General features: G+C 39.9%; 1 protein-coding gene across 5 annotated transcripts in view; it reads right to left on the bottom strand.

Annotated features, from left to right (window-relative positions):
• The window catches only part of LOC125464130 (disco-interacting protein 2 homolog C), a 580,161-nt gene that overhangs the window by 177,938 nt on the left and 374,619 nt on the right, over positions 1-27,604 (bottom strand). For all 5 annotated transcript variants that reach the window (XM_048556252.2, XM_048556269.2, XM_059639541.1 and 2 more), the window contains 4 exons: positions 25,299-25,511; positions 21,388-21,519; positions 6,705-6,824; positions 2,602-2,799 (listed from right to left, as the gene is read on the bottom strand). In XM_048556252.2, the coding sequence (XP_048412209.1) occupies positions 2,602-2,799; positions 6,705-6,824; positions 21,388-21,519; positions 25,299-25,511 (663 nt within the window). The remainder of the gene's footprint in view (positions 1-2,601; positions 2,800-6,704; positions 6,825-21,387; positions 21,520-25,298; positions 25,512-27,604) is intronic.

The following is a 27,604-nucleotide window of genomic DNA, read 5'->3' as shown; positions in this document are numbered from 1 at the left end:
TTTGTTTTCTTTATTCATTCATGTGATGATAGTGTCACTGGCTAGGCAACATTTATTGCCCATCCCTAATTGCTCAGAGAGCAGTTCAGAGTCAACATATTGCTGTGGATCTGGAGTCACATGTAGGCCAGACCAGGTAAGGATGGCAGTTTCCTTCCCTAAAGGACATGAGTGAACCAGATGGGTTTTTCTGACAATTGACAATGAATTCATGGTCAGCACGGTGGCTCAGTGGTTAGCACTGCAGCCTCACAGCACCAGGGACCCAGGTTCAATTCTAGCCTTGGGCAACCGTCTGTGTGGAGTTTGCACATTCTCCCCGCGTCTGCATGGGTTTCCTCCGGGTGCTCCGGTTTACTCCCAAAGATGTGCAGGCTAGGTGGATTGGCCATGCTAAATTGCCCATAGTGTTCAGGGATGTGTGGGTTATAGGGGGATGGGTCTGGGTAGGATGCATCAAGGGACGGTGTGGACTTGTTGGGCTGAAGGGCCTGTTTCCACACTGTAGGGAATCTAATGTAATTAAACTCTTAATTCCAGATATTTATTGAATTGAAATTCCACCATCTGCCATTGCGTGATTTGAACCCTGGACCCCAGAACATTATCTGGTTCTCTGGATTAACAGTCCAGCGATAATACCCCTAGGCCATCAACTCCCTGGTGTTCTTTCTCTCCCCCTTATCCTGCCATTACAGTTCTGTACTTTCATACAAAGCTTTTAAATTGTTGAGTAACAGCTGGTAGGGGTTTTCACAAACTATTGTACCAGGCGTGCTGCTTTCTCAGCTCAAGGCAGGCATGCCTGCTGGGAAGAAAAATTAAGTTAACTGATCATTTTTCTCTCCTTTTCTGTCCGCTTATGATATAATGCTCTAACCATATTTGTTTTCCCCGCTCTCATTCTCACCACCAGCCCTAAACAAATCATGTCACATGTGGCTTACTGAGAGGTGAATGACAATCTGTACTAAAAGACTCATTCAGCACACCATGGGGAGAGGAGCTCAATGCCACATTCCTGGGGGAAGCAAGTGGAGTAACAGCAATATTGTGTAGGCTATGGCCTTACCTTGACTTTAAGTAAGCAGGTATGTGTTGTATAGACATGCCAGCTCCCTACACTACATGACTTGCTGCTTGTGTTGGTCATATCCTAAGGACTTATGGGCAGAACAGCTCAGTATCTTGAAGGAGAAAGGCTGAATATCTGATCCTCCTCAAAGGATCTTATATGTTTCAATGAAGTCACTCCTTCCTCAAACTCCAGGAGATACAAGCCTAGTAAGTCCAACCCTTCCTCATTAGTTAAATCCACTCTCTGGATTTCTTCCAAAACATTGACATCCTTCCTTAAATAAAGCATCCAATATTGTACACTTAACACCGGGGGGGGGGTTCCACGAGCAACCTCTAACTGAAACACAACCTTCCTACATTTGTATTCAATTGTCCCCATAATAAACAACAGCATTCTATTGGCTTTCCTAATTACATGCTGGGCCTCTGCATTAATCCTTTGTGGTGCATGCAGTAGGACACTCAGATCCCTCTGCAGCTCAGAGCTTTGAACTCATTTTTTTTTTATTAAATTGCAGGGCACAAAAATTTGATAGCTCCCTCAGAACTGAGGATGATTTTATGAAAATTAATACTTGAAATGTCATAGACAGGGAAATGCAGCTATTACTATCTGCATTGAGCCCTTGGACAGAACATATGGAACAACCCAGTTCAACTCAGCGCAGTGAGTGGGAGAAGACACGCAAGACTGGTATAAATGTAAAAGTATCAATTTAAACTAAGTAGCATATACTTTGAAAAACTTTGTGGAATTCTGACAATATAACTCAAAAGGAACCCAACTTTCTGAATTTTAAAAGGCAACCAAACTACATACGAAATCTGATGCAACCTCTGTCACATTGAATAAAACATTGCATGGCTTATATTAGGACCTACTTTGCTGCCAATGTTTAATCAGGTTCACTGTCCTCACCAGAGGTATAAAATACTCTCAGTATATAATGTCACAGCTTAGGGAAAAAAAAAGCACTGACACTGAATAGAGTGACAGTCACTGTGTAACTACAGAAATCTTTCAACCTTATAGGAATTTTATGTCACAGCCATGGAGCTGGCAAAAAGTGATGAATCATCTTTCGTGAGAACGCAGACTGCAGGCAAACCTGGTACTTTGGCTTTTTTTAAATGTGTTCATGGGATGTGAAAATCACTGGTTCGGCCAGCATTTATTATGCATTTCTAGTTGCCTAGACAATAGTTGAGTCAACCACATTGCTGTGGGTCTGGAATCACATGTAGGCCAGACCAGGTAAGGACACTGGTGAACCAGACGAATGTTTACAATAAGTGGCAGTATTTTGATTGCTGCCATCAGGGTGCTTTATTGTCCAGATTTTTACTGAATGCAAACTTAACTATCTGCTGTGGTGGGATTCAAACCCACATCTCCAGAATGTTAGCCCAGGCTTTTGACTTACCAGAACACTACTCCACCACGTCCCCTTATTACTTTCCTTATTAGCACAGGTAATGAGATACTCAACAAAATGATCTGGACAAAAAGGGGTGAAGTACCGTATGTAAGGATGTAAAGTGGTTTTCCATTTGTGTCCATGGTGGTCAAGCAAGGTGCCTTTGGAGAAATGGTCCCCCAGCGCTGAAGAGCTGCCTCCAGGGATGGTGGCCAATTTGTTACTACTCCCAGCTGTTCTCCCCTGATGGCTAGCATTTGTGCTCCCTCCGGTCGTGGCTGGTTAGGGTCTGGCTGTTGAACTGCAATAGAATTGGAAGTATCAATATTTCTGCTGGAACAGTTTTAATTCCTGTTTGCGTGCTTCCAAAACACTGTTTATTTTGGCTTCAAAATACTATCATCAGTAAATTACATATTATCTGTGGCCAATCCTGATGGTTAAATGATAAACTATCCTTCCAGTTAGTAAATCAAGGAACATTACATGCAAGACTTCTGGTTTCGTCAGTGTAACATACCCATGCTGAGCCAGCTTTGGGTGATTCTCGTTATAGAGGTGGGTATATTTGCAGACATGTGGGTGGATGCAGGGGAGAATGCTGAAGTTTTTTGTAGTATTTGTCCCTTCTGTATCCTTTTCCTTGCTCTATGACTCTATGACGTTGGCTGACTTAACTCGGGACCATAAAAACACAAGTGTGCCATTCAACACCTTGATGTTGTTCCATTATTCAATCAGGTTATGGCTTAGCAATATATCAATATTTATTTGAGAGATAATGGGAACTGCAGATGCTGGAGAATTCCAAGATAATAAAATGTGAGGCTGGATGAACACAGCAGGCCAAGCAGCATCTCAGGAGCACAAAAGCTGACGTTTCGGGCCTAGACCCTTCATCAGAGAGGGGGATGGGGGGAGGGAACTGGAATAAATAGGGAGAGAGGGGGAGGCGGACCGAAGATGGAGAGTAAAGAAGATAGGTGGAGAGAGTATAGGTGGGGAGGTAGGGAGGGGATAGGTCAGTCCAGAGAAGACGGACAGGTCAAGGAGGTGGGATGAGGTTAGTAGGTAGCTGGGGGTGCGGCTTGGGGTGGGAGGAAGGGATGGGTGAGAGGAAGAACCGGTTAGGGAGGCAGAGACAGGTTGGACTGGTTTTGGGATGCAGTGGGTGGGGGGGGGGAAGAGCTGGGCTGGTTGTGTGGTGCAGTGGGGGGAGGGGACGAACTGGGCTGGTTTAGGGATGCAGTAGGGGAAGGGGAGATTTTGAAACTGGTGAAGTCCACATTGATACCATATGGCTGCAGGGTTCCCAGGTGGAATATGAGTTGCTGTTCCTGCAACCTTCGGGTGGCATCATTGTGGCAGTGCAGGAGGCCCATGATGGAAATGTCATCTAGAGAATGGGAGGGGGAGTGGAAATGGTTTGCGACTGGGAGGTGCAGTTGTTTGTTGTGAACTGAGCGGAGGTGTTCTGCAAAGCGGTCCCCAAGCCTCCGCTTGGTTTCCCCAATGTAGAGGAAGCTGCACCGGGTACAGTGGATGCAGTATACCACATTGGCAGATGTGCAGGTGAACATCTGCTTAATGTGGAATGTCATCTTGGGGCCTGGGATAGGGGTGAGGGAGGAGGTGTGGGGACAAGTGTAGCATTTCCTGCGGTTGCAGGGGAAGGTGCCGGGTGTGGTGGGGTTGGAGGGCAGTGTGGAGCGAACAAGGGAGTCACGGAGAGAGTGGTCTCTCCGGAAAGCAGACAGGGGAGGGGATGGAAAAATGGGTGGTGGGGTCGGATTGTAAATGGCGGAAGTGTCGGAGGATGATGCGTTGTATCCGGAGGTTGGTAGGGTGGTGTGTGAGAACGAGGGGGATCCTCTTAGGGCGGTTGTGGCGGGGGCAGGGTGTGAGGGATGTGTTGCGGGAAATACGGGAGACGCGGTCAAGGGCGTTCTCGATCACTGTGGGGGGAAAGTTGCGGTCCTTAAAGAACTTGGACATCTGGGATGTGCGGGAGTGGAATGTCTTATCGTGGGAGCAGATGCGGCGGAGGCGGAGGAATTGGGAATAGGGGATGGAATTTTTGCAGGAGGGTGGGTGGGAGGAGGTGTATTCTAGGTAGCTGTGGGAGTCGGTGGGCTTGAAATCGACATCAGTTACAAGCTGGTTGCCTGAGATGGAGACTGAGAGGTCCAGGAAGGTGAGGGATGTGCTGGAGATGGCCCAGGTGAACTGAAGGTCAGTTCATCCACTTCACCAACACCTTCCACCCCAACCTTCAGTTCACCTATCCCCTCCCTACCTCCCCACCTATACTCTCTCCACCTATCTTCTTTACTCTCCATCTTCGGTCCGCCTCCCCCTCTCTCCCTATTTATTCCAGTTCCCTCTCCCCATCCCCCTCTCTGATGAAGGGTCTAGGCTCGAAACGTCAGCTTTTGTGCTCCTGAGATGCTGCTTGGCCTGCTGTGTTCATCCAGCCTCACATTTTATTATCAATATTTATTTATCAGGTTTTGCTCCTCATCCCTCTATAACTTTGCTCTACAAAAGTCAGTGATTCCATTCTTAAGATTTCAAAGACCTGGTGTTAAAGAGATTTCAAAGACATAAACTATACTTCATGGGGTTGGTTTTAGGTGGCACCTCAGTCCACATTCCAGTTACCTCCCGCATCAGCTGTAACATCAACGGGGATTCCACCCACAATACTGATGACTCAGAACAGCGATGATCGATTGAAAGTGAGTCTTCTACCTTTCTCGCAGGGTTAAGTTGTACCTTAGAGAGCTAATCGGCCATCAGACCATGCCTGGGACTACCACGCTAAGGTGTCCAGATACATATGAGTTTGGAGTTCTTGGCAAAGAGGATGAGGGGTGTGGACAGCCATCTTCACAAGGCCAAGGGAAGGCTCATGGAGAGATGGGGATATCTGATGGGCCTTGGGGCTAAAAGACCAGTGCTGGTGGGATGAGACCTTTAAGCAGATATTAAATAGCCAGTTGTTGGGTCTCAACAGGCCGGCACACCCCAGGTAAAATTCCACACAATTTTGCATGGGAATCACCACTGGATTTAATACACCTCCCGCAGCCATGCATTAAAATGCTTCCTGATTTCAATCAAATGGCAGAGTTCCAAGTTTGAAATTTCAACTTCCTGTTCTAGATTTCATCCAATAGTTCTATCAACCCCACTGAATCACTTTATTAGGTTGACACCGGAAGTAGATAACCTCATAATATTCTAAACTAAGGCAAATACAAACCATGTCAACACAGCCTGTCCTCACAATTTAATCCTTTAAACACTCATATTTTTGTATTGAATTTGCTCTGTACACACTCTAAAGGTAACATATCTTTCCTGACTAAGATAACAAAGTATGTAGCTGGATGAACACAGCAGGCGAAGCAACATCTCAGGAACACAAAAGCTGATGTTTTGGGCCTAGACCCAAAAAAAACACACAAAAAAAGCTCTCTGATGAAGGGTCTCAGCCCAAAACGCCAGCTTTTGTGCTCCTAAGATGCTGCTTGGCCTGCTGTGTACATCCAGCTACACACTTTGTTATCTTGGATTCTCCAGCATCTGCAGTTCCCATTATATCTTTCCTGACGTTCAGTTTTCAAAACACGATGAAGTACATGGGCCAAACGAGCCATACCATGTGTGCAGGTCAAAGTCCCACTGGGCAGTGCATTCACCTGAGCAAAATCACCATAAATGAGCAAAGGGCCAAGGAAGGTCACTAAAGGGTTAATGAAAGGTGTAGGTCTAAAGGAGAGTTGTAAACATTTCAAGGGAGCTGATGAGTCAAAGTGAATTCCAGAGCTGGATTCTAGATGACTTCAGGTCAAGTTGTCAATGATGGTGAAGTGACAGAGATGACACAGCAGCTATAGCTAATGAAAGAATGCTGTGTTAGGCCAGGAATATCAGCAGTTTTGAGCCTAATAAAGATTGGGAGATAAGGATGAGGGAAGTGCTGAAAGGATCAATACATATGGATAAGAATTTGTGGATTTGAGAACTATCTGTCAATGAAAGTCCACAAGGACATGATAGTAGATGAATGCAAAGACTTGGTGTGGTAAAGGGTTGGATAGCATTGTTTCCAACATCTGCAAGTCTTACTGTGAATTTTATGAAATATATTTATGCATAATAAGTTCAGTTTGGAATAAACTCCCAAAACTCAAAGTTTACCTTCAAGTAATTCTTCAAAATCATCGACAAAGAACTCGCGTAACGGAGGGCGTTTCGGTCGCTTAAGGGTGTTTACAAGCTGCTGGATCTTTGCAGAGACTCGGCTGCTTACTGGTACTCCTACACAAACGAGATCAATAAATAAATTGGATTACTAATGTATACAGTCTCCTGCTGTCAGAAAATGTGTAGAGTTGCAGAGCTCATACAGCTGCCCTCAATATTTAGCTAGTCTTAATGGTTCTGAGCAAAATCTAAAATAAACAGCTCATCAATTGAATATTATCCCTACACTGGGACACAACATGTTTTCTTCCAGTGATCCGACTGAACAATTTGAAACATTAAAAGAGTGTGGTTCACACCTAACATAGGAAATTGAGTTTACTGACCCAAAACTATTATTTCTACCAAAATCATGGCCACTCACATTTTGATGTCAATAAGCAACTTTGCCCAAGTAGGAGTATTCTCGATAAAACCTTAACATTTAACTTCAGGATAGCCTTCAGTCCAGCCTTTATCAACAGTAAGTTACAAGTTTAGCATGCACTGCAAGATGTAAGAATGTTTAATTGGAAGAAACGGATCAACCTACTGCATCCTTCTTTAAATGCAGTTTGAACAATGTACTGTATGAACTAAATGAAGAAAAGGATCTAAGCCTGACAATTCAGTACAACTAGCAGGACACTTCCATCTTTATCATGCAAGAGCAGGAGTGAAGATCAGGTTCATTACAATGTACAAAGGAAACAATTAGCCCAGTTGCCAATGACATCCTGAAGCAATGTGATTTTGAGACTAGGAATTGTAGGCATGAAGGCAATTGGGAATACTCTGAGCATTCTTGTCACTTTTATACCATTATTTCATGTTCTGGAGACACTCATCCAGATGGAGACATAGCTCAAAAATGTCCTGTTGTCTCCCCTCAAATAAGCTTTCACGGTGCATGGTGGCAGATATTCAACTGCATGTGTCGAGCTGAATATTTACATCAACTGTACCTAACTGTCGTCCCTGGACAGTAATGAGAAACGTGAGCTCTGTCCAATTTCTGTTTTGTGATTGCAAAGGTACCTAATATTGTATCACAATCATCTCTGCGGTAGATACCACCACAAATCTGGAATAAGGCTGAAATATTTGTGGTCTTGATAACTATTCACAATACATTCTTTTTGAGCTACCAGAGGAGGCACAAATCCCACTATATCATATCAAATCACCAGAACCAATTATAGTTCATATTATATATCCTCTCTCTGTATGAAAATGTATCCTAGCTCTGATCAATGACAGGCCAACAGGGATGGACAACACATAGGGAATTGTGTATGATCCCGAGAACAATCTGATTAATGCAGACAAATAGTTGTAATTCCCCACGTGATGTGTGATTTAATTAAGTTTTAATCTTATTTCTTGGAGTTAGATTTGAGCTAGTGGCAAGTTAGTTTCGGTCTGCCTGTCTGAAGGGGTTTAATGATTCACCTGTAGCGATAAAAGTGTGAGAGAGCAGGTATGTTTCTAGAGAGTAATGTGGTTTTGTTTTCATTGACTAAATTTGACAAACGAACAAAGTATACTGTGTGCATGAGGCTTTCAGTATAAAAGGTCAGACATTGTAATTTTTATTTCCCTTTTGATTAGTGCAAACGTTCATAGCTAGAAGAAAGCCTTTTCTGTTTGTTTTTGCAGAAGCCTTGATTATATGTTCAAGTTCAGGACAGTATTTAGAACAAAAGAAACTTCATCCAAAATACAGGTCACTTCCTGCCCCAAATCAACAATACCTAGATAACATATGAACTGCTCATCGCACTGTCTGGACTCTTATCATGCACAAAATCAGAACCTTGTTTGCTTGTAAAACACTAGGTCTGACACTTCAAAGTGGTTCACTGCATGTAGAGTCCGTCAAAGGGATGAGCCTTGAATCCTGGACCCATTTAAGTTTAAAATACAAAAGGTCCATTACTTTACCGTGACATGTTGCAGAAGCAGTTCAAAGTTAATATCATGTTGCCTGTTATGAAGGAGCGGTCGACACCTCTCTGTTAATTAAAATTGAAACCCCCAGAGAAGCTCGCCTCACCTCATAATCAGTCAAAAGAAATGGGAAATGTGATGTAACCCTGCCTCTCATGTTCCATTCTGTTATAAAGCATTCCATTCTGTTATAAAGGAGACGTGAAATAAAACAAACTCCTGACAGTCACTCTACAATCAACAAGTAACAATTTATTTGTCTAACTCCAGCATTAAACAAAATAACAGAACTACTAACAAACCGAACAATTCCCATCTTAAGTACTAATTATACATGAATAAAACAAAATTCTTATGGTTTGATGTTCCAATAGATACAAATCCCATTTAAGCAAACCAAAATAGTAATTTAAAAAAGGATTAAAAAACTTAATCCTGCAAAATTACAGCCAGAATGCAAATTCTGGAATGTTCTGTGCCTTTTCCGCTGATCCTCCACCAGGAATGTCTTTCTCTGTTAAATTCTGGTGTCCAAAACACTTCTCTCTATTGAATATTAGCTAAGAGTGCCACTGTACCTTTCATTAGATGGAATTTATTTTTGAGAGCTGATAGAATTCTATGAGGGCCAATGTTTCTCTTTAGAGCTTATAAGATGTTACCTGTCTTTGGCAGCAGTTGCTTTCATATCGATTTTTGAATGTCCTCTTCTTTTATACCCTTGATAACCTATTAATCTTACAATACAATTAATCCAAGGTTGTCAAAACCATGAGACCCATATCCAATTGGTTTTTGGTATTTGGGCCTGGTTTAAATTAATTAGCTAAATTCAAAACATGTTGTCTTGGTAAGGACATTGCCTTGCCTGCTAACAATATACCTCTTCAATACAAATGTTTCAATTCAAGAACTCTTTGTGCAGCTGCTGCAGCTTGCAGGCTTTTTAAAAAAAATCATAGGCTAAACAAATCACAGGATCCATGCACTCTTCCCTCTTATCATTTTACAAACATCAAATATTCTAACATCCTGCCTTCTCAGCCACAAGTACTATACCAACTTTGCAATACCTCCCCCCTTAACACCATTATTACTAGATACATAGGTCAGTGATCTAGAATAACACATTTCATACCAATTCTATACATATAACTTGAGCACTACCATATCTCTCTTATATATGCATTTTCCTTTTAAATCTGTGATAACACATCTGCAAAAACATTTTCCTAATCCACAACATGGACAATCTGTAAATTAAATGCTTGCAACATAAGACTTCAATGAGATAGTCTAGTGTTATTTTTAAATCTTTCCACAAGGGTTACAATCATCAGTGTACCCAACTGTCTCCGATATAGTGTTTGCAACTTAAACATTAAAATATTGGAAGGCCAATACCAAACTCAATAACTCCTTTTCAACAGTTGAATATTTTCTCTGGTGAATATGTAGTTTCTTTGCAAAATAATCAACTGGCCTTTCAATGCCACAATCATCCTCCTTTAACAACACAGCTCCAACCCCTACATCGCTTGCATAGCAACTTCAAAAGGTTTTCAAGAAATTTGGCCTAGTTAAAACTAGTGCAGTGGTTAACTCTGCTTTTAAATTCTCAAATGCCTCCTGGCCACCGGAATTTTGTGTCCTTCTTTAACAAATCCGTCAGCTGTGCTACCATACTACTAAAGTTTGGTATAAACTTCCAGTAGAACCGACTCAGTCTAAAAAGTCATAGTGCTTCCTTCTTTGATATGTTCTTGGAAATTCCTCAATGGTCATCGTCTTCCTGTTTTTACGACGTCATCCTTCCATGTCCATTAATATGTCCTAAGAACATCACTTTCGCTTTTGTGAATTCTGTCCTTGCCAAATATGTGACCAACTTTGCCTTCTGTAATCTCTCAAAGAGCTCTGCCAAATGCACCGTGTGATCTGTCCATTAATGGCTAAAGATCATTAAAGCCATCTGCACAGACAGCACAATTAATCAATCCTGCCACTACTCTTTGAAATGTGGCCGGTGTGTTCTTTATTCCAAATGGCTTTATTTTAAATTGGCATAGCCCATTTAGGGTTACAAATGCAGGAAATTCTTGCCTTCTATCTGACAAAGGTACTTCTTAGTGACCGTTGAGTCCAACTTTATGATGCAAGTAGCTTGTCTAACATTTTTCACACAGTCCTCCGGCCTTGGAATTGGGTATAAGTCTGATTTAGTCATAGTGTTGACCTTCCGATAATCCACGCAGAATTATTGACTACTATCGGGTTTGGGAACCAACACAATTGGCAAAATCCATTTGTTTTGACTCAGTTCAATGATGTCTTCTTGAAGCATTGCTTCCACTTCCTTCTGTATCTGTGCTGCTCTGAGAGGATTAAGCTTGTAGCAGTGTTGTTTTAATTGAAGAGCAGCAGTGTTGTTTTAATTGAACAGCATTCCCAATGTCAACCTCATGTACTATAATATTAGTCTGCCCCATTCTACTTCTACATATGTCCTCGCAATGCTGCAACAAACCTTTCAATTCAGTTCTCTGTTCCTGAGACAGACAGCTTATTGTTCAATTCCATTCTTCAAGGACTTTCTAATCATTTAATTCATTTTGAGGCTCATCAAAATCCAAATCTGGATTTGATTCCTCAATGAGTCCCTTTCCCTGTCAAAGTAAGGTTTCAGCATATTTACGTGATATATCCAATGAATCTTCTTCCTATCTGGCATCTTCACCAGATAATTCACCTGACTGAACTTCTTCTCAATCTGATGAGGACTGCTAAACCTTGTTTTGAAGGGATCTCCTACCACTAGTAACAATACCAATACTTTATCCCCATGGGCAAACGTACAAATTTTAGTCTATCATCTGCTTTTTACTTCATTAGATGCTGTGCCACCTCCAAATGTTGTCTAGCTAATTCACCTACTCTGCTTAATCTTACTCTCACCTCAGATATATAAGCTGTGAGTACTCTGACTTCAGATGGATCAAATTTTCATTAATTAATTTTAAAGGCCCCTGTTATTTTGTGTCTGAATTTCAAATGGAGTAAACAGAATCAATTCATTTGCAGCAAATCTAATAGCAAATAATATAAAATGAGGTACCTTTATTCCAATGCTTTGGGTAATCCTGGCAATGTGTCGTCAGCATGGTCTTTAGGGTCTGATGCCACCTTTCCAATGCTCCAAGGGTTTCAGGCCGGTATGCACTTGACTTAAAGTGCCAGATGCCTAAACTATCCATGACTTTCTAAAACAGTTTGGGAGTAAAATTGGACCCTTGGCCTAAGTGACTATAAGAGCCATTACCTCACTTCTAATTTAACCAATCACAGGTAACCAAAATTAAACAGATTTTCCACTTCTCACATAAGTTTTATTTAAGGATCTAGGACACTAATCCCCAAGTCTGTTTAAATCTGTCCAAATCCATTCAGATCCCGTACATGAACGTACCACATCCAGGACTCAAGTCCCCAATCTGTTACAGAGGAGCAGTTGACAGTTCTCTGATAATTAAAACCAAAACCCCAGACAAGCTCACGTCGCCTTGTAATGTGTTAAAGGAAATGGAAAAAGTGGCATAACCCACCTCTCTCCTCCTATTCTGTCATGAAGGAAAAGTGAAATAAAATAAGCTTGTGACAGTCACTCTAAAATCAACGAGGAACAATTTATTCAACTAACTCTAACAGTTAACAAATTAACTGAACTACTAAAAAAAACCAAACAATCCCGCCCCCTTAACTCCTAACTATTCTTGAATAAAACAACATTTTAATGGCATGCTGTTTCAATAGATACAAATCCTACATATACAAATGAAAATATTAGTTAAAAAAAAGCTTAATTTCTCGAAATTACAACCAGGACGCATCTCCTTGAATGCTCCGCAACCTCTTCGTCAGGAACCCTTTTCTCAGTCCAATTCTGGTGACCAAAATGCCCCTCTCCATCAAGTTCTGGTGTCAGGAGTACTAGCTGAGAGTGTTGCTGTACCTTTAATAAAAATTTTTTTCTGAGAGTTGATTGAATTCTAAGAGCATCAGTGTTTCTCTTTAGAGTCGATGAGTTGTTACCTGTCTTAGATGGCAGGTGCTCCCACACCTGTTTTTGAATGTCCTCTTCTTTTATACCCTTGATAACCTATTAATTTCCTACAATAGGATTGGTCCTAGGTTGTCAAAACTGAGATCCAAGTCCAATTGGTTTTTGGTATCTTGGGCCTGGCTTAAATTAATTGACTAAATTCAAAATCCTTTGTCTGCTAAAAATGTTGCTTTGCCTGCAAACAGTATACCCCTTTCATACAATTGTTTCAATTCAAGAACTCTGTGCAGCTGCTGCTGTTTGCAGACATTTTTTAAAAAATCAAATGCTAAACAAAACGAAGGGTCCATGCGATCTTCCCCTTTATCATTTTACAAACAGCAAGTATTCTAACATCCTGTCTTCCAATCCACAAGCACTATACCAACGAAATGGTATACCTTCTTGTCCTATTATCCGGTCTTTATTTGGTTCAAATATTTATTTACATTGCTTTTCATTTGTGTAACAATCTCTCCCATAACTGTGCAATGTTCCGACAACTCTGTTTGAAGAGATTTCTCCAACTCTCTGCTTACTTTCTTTAAACTGATATTCACTGACTTCCCAACCAAAGGCAATAATTTTTCACTGCTTACTAATGACTGGCACTTACGTATTAAAACATCCCAAGGCCCTTTCATATCCTGTTAGCACAAAGCATAATTTTAAAATCTAACAAATATCCTCCTGGTCTTTTCTATTCTAATGCAAATAGGTTCACCCTCTCAAATCTGCTTCATTATCATATATTCTAATGCCTGCTCTAGATTTCTTATAATGGGACACCCAAAAATTCACAAACTTTAATTTCTACTTTGCTTTTATCCTTTGTGATAAAATCATGTTAGACTCATGACATTTTAGTTCTACCTCAGGCCAAAAATGTTCATGTTTTAGGGAGGACGTGAGGAGTTTTGAAAGGATGACAAAGATATACTGGAATGGTTTAAGTGGTGAGGGCTATCAGTTACATGTGAATAGACTGGAGTAGGCAAGAGTAGATTTGACATAAATGTTTAAAATCATGAAGTTTTAATACAGCAAAGAAAAAACGGCCCCTAATGGCAGTAAGGTTGATAAACAAGGAACACAGATTTTTGAGATTAGCCAGAAAAACAGAGATGACATCAGAGAAAGTTTTTATGCAATGAGTGGTTAGGACTTGGAATTTATTCTTTGATGGGGTTGTAAGATACAGATTCAGTAACAGGGAAATTGGGTAAATAATTGAAGGACAAAACATTGTGGAGTACAGAAAAGAGCAGAGAAGTGAAACTAATAGGATTGCTCTTCAAAAGACTTGGCACAGGCTCAATGGGTTCAATGGTCTCCTCATAATTCTATGAAACATGCTGATAAGTATAAGCAGCTGAATACTGGAAAGCACTGGAGTTGGATACTGGTCCAACTTGCTCTAATAGGCACTGTTGTCATGTTCAGAGGCTAAACTGCAGTACAAAGTGTAAAGGAAAATTGGCGTCATTTGTTTAGTTCTCTAGAACAAAAGAGGCTAATCCACAGATTTGTAAGACCTTATATTTATGGATCCTAACACTTCCTAGTTTGTCTGGCCATTTATGCTTAGGAATGGTTACTGAACTGGACTTGGCCTGCAGCTCAATGAAATCACACAGAATAATTGTACTTATTAATGCTGGTATATCAACATTGAGCAACAAGAAAATCTACAATTCCCACATGCCGTGTTTCCAATTTCAGCCAAGTTGCAATGGGATGTCAGCTGCTTTTCTACAATAATCAAGTAAGAGGCTTTTTGTGCTGCTGTTAATAATCTCTGATGCATGAATAATTACCATGTGCATTTTGTTTTAAAAAAGCTGTCTCCATTCAGGAGCATCTCTGAACAGCAGAAGTAAAGAAGTGCTAAGTTGTTAATCACAACTAATGCTTTTCCTTAACCGTTTTTGTATCTGATGCTAAGATCTCCTGGATGCTGAATATCAATAATCAACATCTTTCAGAGGTACCTGTCAAAGTTTAATTTACAAACCTTAAAGTGAGTCAACATTTTCCTTGCAATATTTGTTTTCTGCTACATTGAAGTAATAGAGAGCTACCCTCACTTGTATTTTTTTCCAATCTGAATCTAGTTGAAATTGTTCGATACAGAAAGCAAAACAGTAAGGCGATATTATTTTCTCTGCAAATAATTGTTTCAGCATAACATAAAATATTGGCAAGAATGTGGTGATTGTATTGATATTACACTGAAATTAAACACAGCTGGCAACTGTGAAAAATATCAGACATTAGTACTAAATGGTTTTTTTGAAACTCGATGCAAAACCATTGGGATCCGAATGATTCACATCGAAATGGACAATATCAGTACAAATGGTAACTCAGTTTGTTTTACTGACGTGAATTTACTTGTGATCTCTGTGCATACCAATTAGTTTATTATTCAAAACATTAATACCCCTTGGTGGGAGCACAAAGCAGTCTTCTCACAGACTCGTCTGTTTTGGGCAAAACAAAGGATGTGATTTCCGGGAACACTTATTCATCCTAATGAACAGCACAAGATGCAGCGTCTATCCCACCGTGAAGTCACTGAGTGCTGTTGTGCTATTGTCATTTGATTTTGCGGCTACACTATTCTCCAATAGGAGCAATGTTGTGGCTTTATCTTTCCAGCTTTACATGAAAGCATTGCAGCCACATTCCTAAAGGAGATGACATTTTTATTGATAATGTGCAAAGGAAGCTCAAGTACAGCTAGTACAAGTGTGAGATAGAGATGAAGAGTCCATTTTTAAAAAGACAGTGCGCAGGTTGAGTTGGCTGGCCTTCTCTGTTCACTCCGAAGGACACTCTGCATTTGACAGACTTTTTGAGTCCTTGCATAATGGCTTTTACAACTATTTAATCTTTCACATTTTAAGCAGGCAATGCAGCCCATCACTTCTAGAATGTAATGTTGATTACTCCAAAGAATTGAAATACTGCAGATGCTGGAAACATCTGAAAGAAAAACTATTTTCCTATTTTTACAGGAAGTTCCCTGCCTCATAGAATGGAGCACAGAAACAGGAGTAGGCCATTCAGCCTCTCAAACATTGCTATCACTCAGTGAGGTCATATTTAACTTCCACTTTATTTGTTCACCATATCCCTGAGAGAATGTCAGCATTTCCTGTTTTTATTCTATTTGGAGTACTAGCCCCTTATTTTCATTTTTCACAAGTATTTCTGGTGCCATTAACCATTTTAATCTTCTGTTCCAATCCACTGCAAAAATGGTATTTTAAAATTTTCCAGAAACAAAAGGTGTGCACCAGTATTTACATAAAGTCTTCAAGGAATTTTAAGCCTGGTTTATTGAGGGAGCAAGGGCTTTTCTCATTTGACTGAAGGAGATGACAGGTGATTTGATATAGGTGTACAAGATGATGAAATGTATAGGTAGAGTAGACAAAGACTTTTTCCCAGGGCAGAAATGAGTATTATGAGGGGCATAATTTTAAGGTGTTTGGAGGAAGGTATAGGGGAGATGTCAAGAAGTAGGTTCTTTACACAAAGAGTGGTGGGTGTGTGGAATGTGCTGCCAGCAGTGGTAGTGGAGTCAGATACATTAGGAACATTTAAGCGACTCTTGGATACCTGCATGGATGATCGCAAATGTAGGATATGCAGGGTAGAACATAGAACATTACAGCACAGTACAGGCTCTTCGGCCCTCGGTGTTGTGCTGACCTGCCATACCAATCTGAAGCCCATCTAACCTACGCTATTCCATGTACGTCCATATGCTTATCCAATGACGACTTAAATGTACTTAAAGTTGGCGAATCTACTACCGTTGCAGGCAAAGCGTTCCATTCCCTTACTACTCTCTGAGTAAAGAAACTACCTCTGACAGCTGTCCTATATCTTTCACCCCTCAATTTAAAGCTATGCCTCCTCGTGCTCACAGTCATCATCCTAGGAAAAAGACTCTCCCTATCCACCTTATCTATTGATCTCAGAGTAGGATAATAGGTCAACACGACATCTTGGCTGAAGGGCTTGTATTGTGCTATACTGTTCTAAATTCTATGAATGGGGTGCCATATTGTTACATTAGTTTTGATGTTACTGAAGTCAAACAACGATGAAATAGTTGTCACCAAATTTCTGCAAAATAAACTTATAGTGTCCCCGGACTATACAGTGGAATGGATTGCTGTAGATTGTTGTTATGTGGAACACCTTCTGTTCCGCATTGAAGCAGTGAGAGCTCTATTAGCCCCTCAAGAATTCAAATTGAGATCTGCTAACACTGAAGAAAATTGGCTTCCTCTATCACACAACACACTCGTAAAGATAATCAATGATTAGAGGGTCACAACATATTAGAAATTTCAACGACAGATACCTCTTAATTAGGACTTTATTTTTATTCATGTTTCATTGGTCCTTACCATCTGGACCTTTCATTTTTCCTAAAAGCTTCTTTTGCAAGCTGACTCCCATTTAACTAGCTAGCAAAACAGGGCATTCTATTCACCGAATTTTGACCCCAGTTGTTATAATATTTTTGATTGTCACCCTTCTTCCTTTCTCCAATGTGTAATGCTTAGTTTTTGCAAGGAGGTCAATCAACAGAGCAAAGTAATAACAGAAAAACACACACAAGGTTGTGCTCAGCATGCATGAATGAATGAATGACAGCCCTGGGCCCTGAATTATTACATACTGATTTGGTGTTAAATGCTGAAAATGCTTAAAAAGAAAAGGGAGATCATACCTGCAAGTAATTTAGTTTTTATTCAAAAAAGAAATACATTCTGAAAAATTTGTATTTTTCTTTCTTGTTTCAGCACAAGAATTCATTGATCTATCATGCAAAATACAGCAAAACATTTCAGATCGCTTCACAATCAACAATTACCTTGTCATTTCACAGAAGGTAAGAGCAATCATGGTCAAATTGGCTGGCTCTTAGCATAGGATTGATTGAACTGTTGTTATTGCCTAGAGCAAAAATCATTCACTAAAAGTTAGTTATTTACAACTTTATTCTAGCATGAAAGGACACCGGAGTGGAATTTCCTGGGCGCTTACAAACAGAGACATGTACACCACCAGTAAGTCTATGCAAGTGTAAGTCTGTTACATGGAACATAAAGATTAGGAGCATAGAAGAACCATACACCCCTCCAGTCTGCTTTGCCATCCAACAATCATGGCTGATCTTTGACCTCAATTTTACTTCCTTTGCTCGATCTCCATATCTTTGACTCTCCTGAAATATAAAAATCTGTGTTTCTCAGTCATCAATATATTCAAGGTCTGAGCATTTGTGGACCAGACAGCTGAGAATTTCAAAGATTCACAACCTTCAGGTAAAAAGGTTCCTATTCATCTCAGCTTTAAATGATCAATCACTCACACTGAGTCTGAGACTTTAGTCCGAAACTCTACAAACTTGCATTATCTACATCTCAAGCCCCCTCAAAACACATGGTAACTTCCAACAAGATGACTTTCCATTTGGCTCAGCTCCAGAGTGTGCAGGGAATAATCTACTCAACATCTCATCATACAACTCCATCATCCCAGGAATCAATCCAGTAAGTCTTCATTGTACTGAATCCTAGTCAAGTATATATCGCCTTGGCCTAGGAAGCCAGAAATGCACAATACTTGATGTATATAGTTTTAAAAAATCTTTCTATAATTGGAGCAAACTTCATGATTCTTGCAGGCCATTTGCCTTTCTAATTGCTTGCTGAATGTTTATATGAGGGCTCAATATCACTGAATATCAGCTTTGAAAACAAATTATGCTTTACTACTTTCACTGCAGACTATTCTTCCACCAATTCCAATAAACTTGCATTTCCTCACGTTATACACTGTCACTTTACTGCCCAAATGTTGCAACATTTTGTCTTGGTAATAACACCAAGGTCCCAGGACAGGCTAGACCCTCAAAAATTAACGGAGTGGACTCTAGTTGAATGATCTACTACTGTTCTTATGTCTTATGGCCTTATGAAACACAAGCCCGTACCAGCTTCTAGGACACCTTGGTATTGGCAATTAATCTGACCAACAAATACTCAGAACGAATGTGGAAAAAAGTTATACTCTATACTCTCTGCATTCTCCCTCAGAGACAAGCACGAAAATTCCTGGAGGCATGGCACCCCATGAAGCATGCTATTAATAAACACATTGAACTCGACCCCATATACATATCACTACGAAGGAAGATAGGAAGTGGGGCAATCCATCTCAATGGACCCCAGAGGTTAAAAGCCAGGCAGGAAAACACACCGATGCTTCATCAGAGGCTGCACTGAGGATGTTACCCAGCATTGTAACAAAACGTCTGCAAAACAACAAACCAGCTCAGCGAGACAACCAACCTCAATATTACCCAATAGTACATTTCCTTCATTATTACTCAGACAAAATGTCGTAATTTGCTACCTAACTGCAATATCAGAACAGTTTCAGCAATAGAACTATGTTGGTCTTTACTTCAAAGGGTTCTAAAAGGAGAGTGGTTTTGCTAAAACTATACAAAGCACTGGTCAGCACACAGCTGAAATACTGTGAATGATTTTGGATCTCTTAGCTAAGGAAAGATACACTGACATTGAAGGCAGTACAAAGAAGGTTCAATAGGCTAATAACAGGTATGGAGAGACTATCTTAGAAGGAGAGGTTGAATAGATTGGACTTGTAAAAACCAAAAGAACTGCAGATGCTGTAAATCAGGAACGAAAACAAAGTTGCAGGAAAAGCTCAGCAGATCTGACAGCATCTGTGGAGGAGAAAAGAGTTAACATTTCTGGTCAGGTGACCCTTCCTCACCTGATTGGACCTGTACTCATTACAGTTTACGAGAATGGGAGGTAACCTTATTGAAATATATGAGATTCCTCGGGGATTGATAGGGTGGATGCAGAGAGGTTGTTTCTCTTTGAGAGAAAATCTAGGATTGGAGGCTATAACCTTAGAATAAGGAGTTACAAATTTAACTAAGAGACGTGCAGGACTTGCTTCTTTCAGAGACTGAATCTGTGGAATTCTTTATCTCAAACGGCTGTTGAGGCAGTAGTTAAACAAGTTCAAAGCTGAGATTTTTATTCAGTAAGGGAACCAAGACTTATGGGGAAAAGACAGAAAACTGGATTTGAGGATTATCAGATCAGTCCTGACCTCAAAAAAATAACGGAGCGGACACAAGCTGAATGATCTACTTCTGTTTTTATGTCTTATGGCCTTATGAAACACAAACCAGTATCAGCTTCTCAGGACACCTTGCTATAGACAATTAATCCGACCAACAAATACTCAGAATTAATGCGGAATGAAGTTATACTCTCTGCATTCTCCTTCACTTTCCCTCATCATGCATCGTGAGTACCTAACATGGCATCTCATGTATTTCATCAATTGCTTCAGAAATGGGCCACAAAAATGTTCAAGTCACATTACATGCAAGATTTTTTGGATGGTGGAGTTTTCTGCCACACCACTGAAAACATCAGTACGCAGCACTGATGTTGGCTGCCCTGTGATCACTTAACGCTGTGTGAAGCAAGTCCAGCCTCAGAAACTACCAGCAAGTCTGCTGCTGGAAGTCCACTGGGGGCAGTGGCCAGTGCTACTATATGTAGTTCCATGAGGCTAAATTCCAGGAACTGGGTACAAAGTTAATGCATTGTGGAGGGGAAGCTCAAAGCAGGGACAGGAGGACAGGCTCCTGGTCAGTGTTGTGAGATGGGTGGATTGTGTCAGAAAAGCTAGGGACAGGAGTGTTGGAAGGCGACTAAGAACAATTAGGGATTGACCTTCAGGGTGGGTAACTTAATTAGTCAAAGGATTGGTCATGGCGACCACACCCGACTTTACCATCCATGGCCAGAGCAGGTCTATGCCTCCACCCTGATCCCCTCGCCAAACAGCTGCAAGAGATTGCATCCAGGAGGAGCATCAACTAGACTTGAAGGGGACCTCACCTATCTCCCCATATAATTTCTGATATGTTGGGAGCAGATGGTAGTTGGTCGGAAGAATACAAGGTGAATTTCCAGGCACTTGCAGTTTGCAATTCCTCCACTGCTGGTGTACATTCTGTCAGGGTTTCATAAAATTCTATGCTATCCATATACCCACAAAAACTTTGCCGTTACAGATATGAGATTAGTAATTTTACGTGACAAGAACTATGGTTATTTACATCACCTTTAAAAAATATTACATGACATAATTCAATGTCTGTCCCTGCATGTATCATTTCGAAATAGATTTCGAGTCAATGCAAGTCAGGAAGACAAACTCTTCGTATAATGGCATCACTTCAATCAGTGGTTTCAGGATTTTTTGTCATGTGAAATTTACCGATGGATTACTACTACATAGAAAATTCTACTTATAAAATTGTCTACAACATTATCAGCCACACAGGAATTACTGGATGCCTTAATAGAGATTTGAAGTTTATTAGTTAATTCTGCTTGTTTGAACATTTTATCCCTTCTTTCATATCTAACATGGATTTCAGCACTAATTTTGAGAAAATAAATCTTTCTTGAATACTCATGAATGGACTTTGCACAAACTTACCATCACCAGTTTCCATTAGTTCAGCATTTCCGTACTTTGGGACCGCTCTAGGTGTTGATCCTTGGGGACGTTCAACGTGTATAGAATGTTCTGTTGTATAGGTTGTAATATCTGGAGGTGCAGAGTGGTTTTCTGAGAGAAAGAACAGATTATATATGAAGTAAATATTAAGAAAAGCAATTATATATTTTTAAGATTTTTTTTAAGATGCAATTTTGCATCTTTGATTACTTAAGAAGCATTTGAGTAGTTACATCATCTGCAGGATTTTAGTGTCCAAAATTTAAGTTAGATATATGACCTGGTGGGAAAAGTCAATATAATGTCAAATAATCAATAAATTTGGATTAACTTTGCTCTCTTTTTATTCTTTTATCTTAGTCATAGCCCAATAGAAGTCAATTTTGACTACCATCAATTTCTTTACTAATTGCCTGGCCACTAATTAGGAATATCTCAGCCACTCTTTGTAGTATAGTTAAGTGCACATTTCAAAATGTGTCTTCCTTGTTTGCCCTTCAAGTCATTTGCTGAACCATTACAGTGTGAAGTTGCGTTAAAGGCTCTTGACCACAAACGCTAACCTTCTAAAGGCGTGCAAAACATCCAGATTAGAGAGATTGTTTTAAGTCGCATCTTAAAGGAGGGAGAGAAAGTGAGTATTGGAAAATAAATTCCAGAGGTTATATCCCCTATCTACAAGAATGTTTATACATACTGCTATGTTTCTTCTTGCTGAAAGTCTGAATTATAACAAGCTGCTTGTGTATCTTTCTAAAAGTGAAGAGGAAATCTACTGTATTCCAACAGTCTTTCAAATTAAAATTTAAGCATGCTGAACATGATTTGGGTTTATGAAATCTGTGCTGACTGCCTTTACTTCATCTATACTTTCCAAGGTACTTGCCAATTACTTCTTGATTTTGAGAACTTACAAATAACACTGGACAAACTGGATTTAAGACTGAAGAGAGAGATAAGGACTTTTTTTTCCTCAAGAAGTGGCATGATTCTTTGAAATGCTCTTCTGCAAAAGACAATGGGAGCACAGTCCATGCAGAGAGTGATGGATTCTTGATAAGCAAGGGGGTGAAAGGTTATCCAGGATTGGTGGCAATATAGAGCAATTGAGTCAGCCATGATCTTCCTGAAAGGTGGAACAGGTTCAAAGGACCGAATGGTCTACTCCTGCAATGCATATTTATGTCTGTAAGTGTTGTAGAGTACATAGAACATAAAACAATACAGCGCAGACAGGCCCTTCGGCCCTCGATGTTGCGCTGACCTGTGAACTAATCTAAGCCCCTGCCCCTACACTATCCCATCATTATCCATATCCTATCCAAGGACTATTTAAATGCCCCTAATGTGGCTGAATTAACTACATTGGCATGCAGGGCGTTCCACATCCTTACCACCTCTCTGAGTAAAGAAAGAGTACCACACTATCAATAGCTCACTTCTTAAATAAGGTTATATCATTGGCTATTCACAAATCCAACATGCCAATGTGGAGAAGTAAGGATTGAAAAATTTTCCCCAGATTCTTAACAACGCCTTCCTCAATTTTTTCAACAGCCTAAAGGTGCCTGTCAGGGTACAGCAACAGAGTACAGGGTGATTTTGGCTCATTCCTCGTAGTCAGTTGATTTTATACAATTATCCCCCTCCTTCTCTAGGATGTGTACATTCTCACTTCCACAGTTATTTGCATTTATTTATATTCCAGATAAGTGTAAATATCATTGCAAACTATGGCCTTTCACTATTGTTTAAATCTTATTCTGCATGTCAGACCCGCAAAATAAAAATGACTGACCAGATTTTATTTCAGGAAATAAGTTGTCTGATTTGTGGCATGCAAATTATAAAATGAATACTGAAGTGCCTGTGAGATCAACACCTGAGAAAAGTGTGAGCATTTCAATGAAGAAATCTGTGTAAGAAATGTTGACATAACAACTGTTATATAACTGTTTACAGAGTGACCACTTCCCAGTGATGTTGTAGAAATGTGTGAAATAGAAGACGTTTTGTTCTGACTTTTAAAACGTGTATAAAATAAATTGTACTGGAGATGTACACAGCAATTGTATAAATTAAATACATGATTAAAGATTTAAGTTAACAGATTCACATTTTTACCCATAGGAACAACTGCAATTATTTCTTTTTAAAAATCTATTGGCAATCTTACTTTCTCTTTGCAGGCCTATAATCCTTTCTTTGCTTGAATGACTAAAGCAAGAGTAACAGAGTAAAAACTAGAGCACTTATTCTTTCAGCTAACAGAATGCTCCAAAAAAAAACATAACATCCCTTACCCTAATATGTTTATTCACTTTTCTTCAAATATAGAGTATTGATACTTTTATGTCTAGTGCCAATGAGCTAAAAAAGATCATTTTCATGAAAGAAGTGGTCACAAGAATCCATGATTTTCTCACTCCATTTCACTCTCTAGGATTACTTGCACATGTAATATATTAAATGCAATTGATTAAGATGGTGGTGGTCTATCAAAATCAATGTCTGTCTGGTCTTGCACAGCAAAATATAATATTGCTGTTGCAAGCACACCATATAAACACAAATCTGGATCAAATGGTTAGCAGTCTGTCAAGCCTACCAACAATACCATGGATACCATTAATCTTCCTTCTTGTTTAATAGAGTATCGTACCAAAGGATAACCCCTACAATCCCCAACTCAGCCAGAACCTTAAACGTGATACAAACAGCTCTGCATCTTCAGGCTTTAGAGGTTGACACTGGTCTGTCTTTTATTATTAGTGATTATCCCTTTCACTGATCAATATTTTCAAATATGTGGCTCTGTTCAACAGCATTTTATATTTTATGTGCATTGTATTTTATTCATAAAGAAAAACGCAAATAACCTTTCCCTTCACAGTTAACTATTGTTAACTAATGCTTGCAAGCTGCAACCCTTGAATCCCTAAATATACTATTCTTAATTTCTTACATGTTTTGTCAATTCTACATGAAATGACTGATTATGAATCATTATATTTTTTTCCTCATGCCCTCGGTATCTAATGGGAAGATTTGCTGAATAACAATACCTTGTATTTACATTAATGCCTTCAAGGTAATACCATGGGTCAAACTACTTCACAGGAGCATTATGAGCCAAAACTGCAAGATATTTACAGATGATCAAAGTCATGTGGTATATCTTCGGTTACGTTCCATAAGCAGAACACACGACGGCAAATAATTATTTTCTAAATTGTCGGAAGGTTTGGGCTACATCACTTTAAGAAACTTCTTTTGTGCCTTGGGGGTCAGGGACAGACAGTGTGAGGCAGAGGAGGGTAAAATGAGGGTGTGGGAGATGTTAGCTCAAAAGGGCAAATGTGGAGTCAGCAGTTGGTGAATGGAAACAAGGGCAGCTTGTGAGATGTCAGGGATTAGCTTAATTTAGAGGTGGGATGGGGGGGTGTTGAAATCAGGTGTCAAGGTGCTGCTGGTTCATTTCAGCCAGGGTAATCTGTGTGCATATGCATGTGTTAGTGGTGCATCCACGAATTTATTTGTACAGATACCCAAGAGTTACAGCAAGTTCAGGTAAGTGAGTCAGAACCATCCAGAGTCTTTAGCTCTAATTCAAGAGTTGGAAATGTTTTCACAGGGTTCCACCAGTGGAAGTTTCAACTGTTCAGATAATTCACACAGCCACATGACGTCTTCTGCATGGTTCCGATGCTTAACTCCTGCCTATGCTGCAATGACTATCTCACTACCAGGAGGTTCGCGCTGACTGATTATCTAGGTTGGCCTGGGTTGTTCATTAACCAAGCCAAAGTACAAAGGATTCCTTTTCAAGTGGTGCTCCAAAAGATGACAACAATAAAGAAATATGGACGAGTGTAGATATTGGTACTAACCAATGTGCGTTTGTGTCATGACATCAGCCAGCGCATTAGCAGCACCACTTCCACCACTCTGTGTCGAAGAGGTGGAGTTGGTAGATGATGTGGTGGAGCCATGGATTGCTCGACTTATCCAGTGTTCCATGTTCAGACTGCCTTGACTGGAGGAAGGTGTTCCTTGTGAATCACCTGGCCCTGATCCCTCATCTTCTGAGCCAGATGAGGTATCTAAAGAAAGAAAAACATTAGTTCATTTGCAAATGCTTCTCTTCAAAATGTTTCCTTTGCATTCACCGTTTACTTTCTCCTGTTTATCCCTTTACTCGTCAAAGGCACTGCATTATTGCAATAGAACGCAAATAAGAAACATTCAGCAAAAAACCTTCTGACTCCTCAGAATCTTTTCAACTTTAGAAATGGTTTTGCTTTATTCCACATACCATTAAATAGGTGTAATGAATGTTTACTACATGTAGAAATGTTCAGAGTATTTAAAAATTAGTATAAAAAAGACATGCTTTTCCTAGCTCCAATGTGAATGAAGTTACATATCTTGATACTTTTTGGTTAGCAGATTCTCAAGAACCCAGAAAGAAAAAAAAAACTTTCATATTTTCATTCACTCCCATTTGTATTGTACCACTAAAATTCAAATGTTTAGTTTCGTTGTTTTCTAATCAATCTTGCAGCCTGTTATGCATATCTGTTAAAATTAAAACTAAAATTAAACAGAGTAAAGAGCAATGCAATATGGCCCTGAAGGTGAACTGGCTAATGACTGGGAGTTAAATTATTACTGAATTGTCAATTTCAGGAGCGTGATAGAAATTGTCAACTGTTCAAAAGGTTTTGTGCGAGTTATCAACATTGAAGCCATATAAGTCAGAAAAACTAAATGCGTGGATTGGAGAACTGTATAAATATTGTTACAATAAGCTCTCTAATCTCAATTATGGTGCTGATTTCACACAAATGCATAGGTACCACACAACCAATATGTGACTGTAAAATAAATAATCTTGTTTAAGAGTAGCCTGAATTGATAGCAATGAATCTTCCTCACAGGTCAACAGTTTGTAGATGAACCCACATTCAAATTTTCCTTATGTTCAAATGTAGCCAAAAGAATAAGTTGTTTACTGTTATCAAAATTTGCCCCAATCTTCAAATAAGCTCCAATTTGCAAGTTGGCCTGACTATCGACAGGCTCGAAGATCAGAGCTCCTTTACCAGGTTTACTCTGCAAACTTTGCATTTTGAATACTGGATAAGTTGGAGGCATTTCAGACTAAGATTAAGCATTTCATAATTCAGCAGCTTGTGAAGCTTTGGAATCTTTTACCTTAGAGAGAGTTGGATGCTCGGTAACCTCTTCGACTCAGAGTGGTGGAAGTGGTGCTGCTAAGGCGCTGGCTGATGTCATGACACAAACGCACATTAGTTGGTACCAATATAAAGGGCAATTGGTGACTCATGGGAGGCAGGAGTTAGCCATCACAGTTATAAATGACAATGGAATGGTGCTGGGACATAGGTTGACATGGAGGGTAAGTAAGGCATGGGAGTTGGATAGATGGATTATACATTGGCATGGAGGGTTGATGAGCATCAGGTGGTATGGATGGGTATGTGGACTGTGTTGGGGAGACTGAAGTGAGGGATAAGGGCTAGAAGGAGGCTTTATGTTTGGTCGTTCTCTTTTTAAATATTACACAGAGAGCTATAGCCCTGAGCAGGTCTTCTCCCAGCCTGCCTCCACGTCCAGTGCCCTTCTATTTCCCATGCCCTCGTGCAAATTCTAGTGCAGTCCGACCCTCGACCCTACTGTAGGACTGGAAATCTAGCAGCTGGGCAGCCATTTCTAAAACTCAGGTTTGCAGACCCACAAATTTGCCCAACATTCCACATCAGGCTCTCATTCAAAAATTCTCATCACACAATTCAAAAAAATGTGTCTATCTCAACCTTGAACGTTCTCAGTTACCGAGCATCCAACTCTCTCTAAGGTAAAAGATTCCAAAGCTTCACAAGCTGCTGAATTATGAAATGCTTAACCTTAGTCTGAAATGCCTCCAAGTTCTAAATTCTCCAGCTGAGGGGAATATCCTTTCAGTATTTACCCTGTAAAGCATTCTCAGAATCTTTATGTGTCTGAATCAATTAACTCCATATTCTTATAAACAGCAGAGATCAGGCTCATACAACTCAAGGTTTCCTCCAAAGGACAACCCTCTCATGGATATTCAATTTAATCCCTCTGATGCATATATAACTTTCCTTGGGTACAAAAGACAAAGCAACACACAGTGCTTGATTTTATC

Source organism: Stegostoma tigrinum, chromosome 2, assembly GCF_030684315.1.
Source record: "Stegostoma tigrinum isolate sSteTig4 chromosome 2, sSteTig4.hap1, whole genome shotgun sequence".
Taxonomy (NCBI): domain Eukaryota; kingdom Metazoa; phylum Chordata; class Chondrichthyes; order Orectolobiformes; family Stegostomatidae; genus Stegostoma; species Stegostoma tigrinum.
This window is presented reverse-complemented; position numbering and strand designations above follow the sequence as displayed.